Below are 6896 nucleotides of genomic sequence, written 5' to 3'. Positions count from 1 at the left end.
AGCGCCCCCAAGCTCCGCCGCCGTTGGTTGCCCTGGTAAATTTCCATTCCTGGATCCGCCACTGGCGGCGAGGGAGGGGATTGATTCATGAACCAATATCACAATATCAAGGAAGAAATGACCAATTATTCGGTGGCAAGTCACATCACGGCCTGAAAAGGATTTTTCTTGTGGAGTTGCTGAATCAATTCCAAACACGCCTGAAGCCGTCATGTCGTGGTCGTGCGCAGTTGCAACCCAGCCCAACGCAAGCCGCCCATCTCACCAACCCGCACGATCTCGCCCCGCGCCACCCGCCGCGGCTCCGGGTTCACGTGGAGCGGGTGCCGCCGCTGCCGCTGACCGGCGGCTTAGCTAAGCCGCCGGCCCGTCCAGCCGCGCGTCGCCACCCCGTACCTGCCAATATTTTACCAGTCGCGGTTGCGCCGGTCGCTATCCCCTCCGTGGCTGGCAGTGGAGAGGAGGGAAGTCAACACACGACTTGGCCGGTAGCCAGCAGCCAGCAGAGGCGGAGGAGGAGTCGGAGAAGGGAGGGTGGTGGGCGGCCAGTCGCCGCTCGCGCTCGGAGATCACCGAGAGATCGCTCTCGCCCTCGCTCAAAGATCGTTTATTTATACACCCATCGCTGCTGCCGCCCCCCGTCCCCCGCCCGGATCTGGATCTCACTGCACCTCCCACCCGCCCCCGCCCCGCCCCCTCCTCCGCCTCCCCGCAGCCGTCGCCGCCGCCTGGGCCAGCCATGGGCGCCGCTACCGCGGGCCAGCAGGCGGGAGGGACCCCGGACAAGCTCCGGCACGTCGAGTCCATGTCCGAGCGGCCCTCCGGCGCCGGGTCCATCTCCGGGATCAGCGCCGTCGTCCTGGGCGAGTCGCTCGCCGACGAGGAGCACGAACTCGTCTTCCCCAGCGCCGAGTTCTCCGCCACCGCGCTCGTCTCCTCCCCCCAGCAGGTACATACATATATACGCACGCACGCACCCACTCTGCTCCTCGATCGCTCGCTCCATATGGCTCGCTTGCTGTCAATCAACCGCGGCGCTTGCTTTAGTTCAGCACAAAAAGGTCTTGTCCTGATCATGATCAAGACAAGCCCGGTGCTCGCTAAAAGTCAGTCGGACAGGGACATTGCTGATTTTATGTTCTACCGACAGATCGTACACAGAGATAGCAACAGTGCTAGGATGCATTCGTCTTGATTTTAGTGCTTCATTTCCTTTCTTGCTGCGTTTCGGTCTGATGATTGTGATGCCTTAAAGTTGTGATCTCACTTGGTGTGTGTTTCAGTACAAGGAGATGTACGAGAGGTCCATCAAGGACCCGGCCGGGTTCTGGTCAGAGATCGCCGACGCCTTCTACTGGAAGGAGAAGTGGAACCCCAGCGAGGTCTGCTCCGAGAACCTCGACGTCAGCAAGGGCCCCGTCCACATCAGTGTAGGTGTCTTCTGGTGATGGCTGTTGTCTGAATTTAGCATTTCTGGTGATTGCGAATCATGTGTTGGTTCTTTGGTGTTGTCCAGTGGTTCAAAGGGGGCAAAACCAACATATGCTACAATGCCGTCGACCGCAACGTCGAGGCTGGGAATGGGGACAAGATTGCACTGTACTGGGAGGGCAATGAGCCCGGCCAGGATGGGAAGCTCACCTATTCTGAGCTCGTGGAGAAGGTTTGCCAGGTAATTATGCATATGCCTATATCTGGTTGTTTTGTGAATGGACAGTAAATGTACCAAGGGATGTAAATGCTCTTAGTATTAGAGGTTTGGGGAAGGTGCTGAATCTGAATTTGTTTTGTTTTATGCTTTCTGCTAGCTTGCAAATTACTTGAAAAGTGTTGGTGTCGGCAAGGGGGATGCTGTGATCATCTACTTACCGATGCTGCTGGAGCTTCCCATTGCCATGCTTGCATGTGCGCGTATCGGTGCTGTCCATTCGGTAAGCACTGCACTGCAAGCTCCATTTGTTATCCTGGTTGGTCCTGTTCCCGTTTATGATGCGATGCACCCCAAATTTCCCTTCAGGTTGTGTTTGCTGGCTTCTCTGCGGATTCGCTGGCCCAAAGGATCGTTGATTGCAAGCCTAAGCTTGTGCTCACTTGTAATGCCGTGAAAAGGGGGCCCAAGCCCATTCTTCTCAAAGACATAGTGGATGCTGCTCTGGTGGAAAGTGAGAAGAATGGATTCTCTGTAGGTATGTACTAGGATCGACTTTTATATTGCATAGACAATTTGAGCTGTTGTTGGGCTTCCGTGGCAGCACTCACGCTTGCCATCACGGGGTTTAATGTTGTGTTGTTGTGAAAATTAGGTTCAGATCCATATATTGTCAGTGGTGGACAATGGGATCAGTATTTATGATGACTTACAGATCATTGGCAGATCCATATATAACTGAATGCTGTCAATATGTGGTTTGCTGATTTTGACTAGTCACTACTGTTGTGCTGAGCAGGTATTTGTTTGACATACGAAAACCAGTCAGTAATGAAGAGGCAAGACACAAAATGGCAAGCAGGAAGGGATGTTTGGTGGCAGGTGCATTTTTTCCCCTTCAACAGCAACTTGTCAACATTTCCAATATGCATCCTGTATTTCAGGGCAGGCCTGCATCCTCAGATAACAGCAAATATCAATTAACCATTGTTCCTTGGACATAACTTTCAGGATGTTGTGACCAACTTTCCTACCAAGTGTGATGTGGAATGGGTGGATGCAGAGGATCCATTGTTTCTTTTGTACACGAGTGGCAGCACTGGAAAACCAAAGGTATTAAGCTACACTAGATTATCCTGTTGTCAAGTTACCCGAGTATTAATCTCTGTTAATAAATTTGAAGGGTGTTATGCATACTTCTGGGGGCTATATGGTGTATACTGCAACAACATTTAAGTATGCATTTGATTACAAGCCAACAGACATATACTGGTAAACAGAAGATTTTGTTTTTGACTTGTATGAATATAAAGCATGTCCTTTGTTTGGGGAACTACTAATAGAAATTGCTGTTTTCCCTTATACCTTCCATTGTTTGTTGGCATCAGGTGCACTGCGGACTGTGGTTGGATTACTGGACATAGCTATGTGACATATGGCCCACTCCTGAATGGAGCTGCAGTTCTTGTTTTTGAAGGGGTATATATTTCTAAAAGCTTTTCTAGTTAGGATATTGTGAAGTTATGTCAGCTCAATACAAATTTGATGAATGAAAGAAAATTCAGTGGTTTTATTTTTCGGGGTTGTCATTATGTTTGATGTGTCCTTTTGTCTGACAATTCATAACACAATCCACTAGACTTTTATGTTTAAGAAATTGTACTTGTTGTATGTATTTCTTAAAACTCAATTTGTTTGCTTCGATAATTTTTGTGGGGCTTGATTTTAGTTGTACTATGCCTAAATATGCCATTGAATCATGTACATGTAGACTCCGAACTACCCTAATGCTGGTCGGTGCTGGGACATTGTGGACAAGTACAAGGTGTCAATATTTTATACCGCACCAACACTCGTCCGTTCACTCATGCGCGATGGTGATGAGGTATGCATGATGTTCTTTAAGCCAGCTCCCAGTAATGTGAACAAGCCATTGATGCTGGATGGCATTGTGTTTAAGACCCCTACCATGCTCAAGTCTGTCAATCTGGTTGTCTTGAATGGAGGGAAGAACTATTCACTATTCTAAGTCATCTAATTAAAATCTTAAATGATTGCAAATCAACCATCAAGTTCAATATTCTCTTGATTTTTACTGTTTACTAAATCTCAACATTTGCCGGACAGCTGGTTCTAGTGAAATGAATTGAACTGTCCGTTGGTTGTTGGAAGCGTGTGCTTTGGAGCTTGTCTGCTTTTATTTCGATATATCTGCATCTGACAACCCATTCAACCTAACATAACATACCAATAGTTCACTCACTGCTTATTACATATGTAGTTACTTAAGTTGCTAAGAAGCTCATATGACTTAACAATCAGAAGATTCTCGAGCCGTTTCTACTGTGCAAAACTATTAGATTTAGTGATTAATCGATAAACACTTGTTCTCCAAGATTGAGCTCTTAACTATCGGATTCCATGAATTTTTTTACGGAACAACTACAGCGAGCTATTTATTGCCAATGATGGTTGGAAAGAATCCAACCAGGAGACTACAAATATGACACACTGGAAATAAAACACACTGGCTGTAATATGATTTGGATAGCATAAAAAACATTCATAGTGGCCACTCTGTAAACCTTTTTTATATGTATGTTTGGTGTGGATGTTGCTTTTTTTTACTTATTGCCTGATATGCTTTTGCAGTATGTTACACGCTACTCTCGAAAATCTCTCCGAGTCCTGGGAAGCGTTGGTGAGCCAATTAATCCTAGTGCATGGAGGTACATGGATAATTTATCAAGTGTTAAAGAGTAATACTATCCAGGGACACTTATAAGAGGTTGTTCTCATGCGTGTTTTACTTCATTTTAGATGGTTCTACAATGTTGTTGGGGATTCAAAGTGCCCCATATCAGATACTTGGTGGCAGACTGAAACTGGTGGCTTCATGGTAAGTGCCTCTTAAAAGCTGACACTTCTTCTCAATTTCTTTTTCATGGGGCGATAAAGTGACTGATCTTGAAATTAATATTTAAACTGTTGTAAATGCTCTCTGCAGATGACTCCTTTACCTGGTGCCTGGCCTCAGAAACCGGGTTCTGCAACATTTCCTTTCTTTGGTGTGCAGGTAAACGCAATCTATCTGTGAAATACAGAATACAGCCATGCATTTTATCTAATACTCATTACTATTTGTACGGTTTACAGCCGGTCATTGTTGATGAGAAAGGACAGGAGATTGAAGGAGAATGTAGCGGATATCTTTGCATTAAAAAATCATGGCCTGGGGCTTTCCGGACCCTCTATGGAGATCATGACAGATATGAGACCACATACTTCAAGCCATTTGCTGGCTACTATTTTACTGGTGATGGTTGCAGCAGGTAACTTGTTGAGTTATTTCCATCAACAGGGCATGAGATCCAAGCGTATTTCAGTTTTACGCAATATAGATTACCTCTCTAACAGCGCAGCAAATAATATTTTCATGTCAGGGACAAAGATGGTTACCACTGGCTTACTGGAAGAGTAGATGATGTTATCAACGTTAGGTAAGCTGCTTATTTGGTTTGTTTGCTGTTTGCTAGAGTTTAAGTTCAGTATGTGGCTGTTGAAAATTGTTATGCTAGAACTGAGTTATCTTGCACATTTGAATATGCAGTGGGCATCGAATTGGCACAGCAGAGGTTGAGTCTGCTTTGGTTTCGCATCCACAGTGTGCAGAGGCCGCTGTTGTTGGTGTTGAGCATGAGGTATGGCCCACCGATAATCTAACCTTCCCTGCACTTCTGTTATATTTCTATCCCATCATATACAGTTCTTATTGTCATATTATCTGCTTCAAATTTCTAATAAAAGAAGTACTTCAGGTCAAAGGTCAGGGAATATATGCTTTTGTAACTTTGGTGGATGGCATTCCTTACAGTGAAGAACTACGAAAGAGCCTCATAGCAAAAGTCCGCACTCAGGTATTTTCGTGATACTTTTGGATGTTTCACATCTTCCGTTCTAAAGCGAGTTACACTATCAGAAAATAAAACTCCGCCTTTACATGGAAGTATGCGATCCCATGCTTAAAATTTGTCTATTCAGCATGCCAAAATTGTGTAGAACAAAGTGAGTTCTGATAGATTGCAAATGTTCCCAATTCACCAGCTACTATAACGAGGCCTGTAGTTCAGGCAAATTAGTTAACACTCTTTGTTAGCCAGATGAAACATGCTCCAGATTAGCTACTGTCAATCTTATGCTGGCTAGGAAGACATAGCAAAGAATTAAAACATGGGCAACTGAGCTCCTTCAATGCTGTTTGCTGCCTGTCATTCATGCGGGTTTTTTTCCTGCGTGTCAGATCGGGGCGTTTGCAGCTCCAGACAGGATCCACTGGGCGCCGGGGCTCCCCAAGACCCGCAGCGGCAAGATCATGCGCAGGATCCTGCGCAAAATCGCCGCGAAGCAGCTGGACGAGCTCGGCGACATAAGCACTCTCGCTGACCCCGGCGTCGTCGACCAGCTGATCGCGCTCAAAGATTGCTAGGATGTAAAGCAGTTATGCGACTGTTTTTTCCCCTATGCGGTTATGTGGTTGGTAGAAGGTTGATTTTAGTGCTCGCTAGTCCTTTTAATCAGTGCGATTTTCTCCTGAGGCTAGTGAGCTGCAGCGTGGTGTAATGTAATGTTCTCTCCTTGTGTTTCACTTTTGTAAACTTGTGTATCACATATCCGTAGAGTTCCGTGAATGTATTGATTGGCCGAAGAAAAATACGTCAATAAAGGAAATGTCAACTGTGTTAGGTTTTTTTTGTAGAAACAAGTGGTGTTTTCTTAAGTCTGGTTTAAAAAAAGGGAGCGTGTACTGATTAAGCAGCTGAAAATGTTTTTTGCGTCGGTCACTTTTCCCAGGACCACTTGATCTTGATCCAACGGCCAAAAACACATCAGGGCACTATTCATCTTCAACCTCACCTCCTTCCTTCCATACAACCGCCTGCCTGCTCTGCCCCTCTGCTTGGCACCACCACCTGCGGCCGGCGGCGCTCTGCGCATGTCTCACGGTACAACCCTCCCCCCATCCCTTATGCTTTTTCTATGACTTGTTGGCTATGTGCATTTGGTTATGTAAAGGCCACATATTCACCCGTCGCAGTTGTGTCATTCGATATAACATTTGAATGAAAAAAAGGCCCTTTATAAAAAAAATCACAGTTTATACTATATGAGCATCATGGTGGAAAATCGCAACGGGTGAGTGCACAAGTTCCTTCCTAGTCTCGGCGCACTAAATCTTAGCTCAACACAA

General features: G+C 45.9%; 1 protein-coding gene across 1 annotated transcript; it reads left to right on the top strand.

The window, feature by feature from the left end:
* The first annotated feature begins 229 nt into the window (after nt 1-229).
* LOC125515440 (acetyl-coenzyme A synthetase, chloroplastic/glyoxysomal-like) lies at nt 230-6390 on the top strand. Its single transcript, XM_048680908.1, has 18 exons — nt 230-949; nt 1284-1430; nt 1517-1672; nt 1809-1931; nt 2018-2186; nt 2448-2530; nt 2660-2761; nt 2832-2920; nt 3037-3127; nt 3420-3533; nt 4301-4377; nt 4469-4547; nt 4656-4724; nt 4805-4980; nt 5092-5148; nt 5259-5349; nt 5467-5565; nt 5949-6390. Exons 1-18 carry the CDS (start codon nt 740-742, stop codon nt 6132-6134), a joined length of 2118 nt encoding a protein of 705 aa, XP_048536865.1. The 5' UTR covers nt 230-739; the 3' UTR covers nt 6135-6390.
* The last annotated feature ends 506 nt before the right edge of the window (nt 6391-6896 follow it).

This window comes from Triticum urartu, chromosome 6 (assembly GCF_003073215.2).
Source record: "Triticum urartu cultivar G1812 chromosome 6, Tu2.1, whole genome shotgun sequence".
NCBI classification, from domain to species: Eukaryota; Viridiplantae; Streptophyta; class Magnoliopsida; order Poales; family Poaceae; genus Triticum; species Triticum urartu.
Note: the sequence above shows the minus strand (reverse complement) of the source record. Positions and strands in the feature narration are given on the sequence as shown.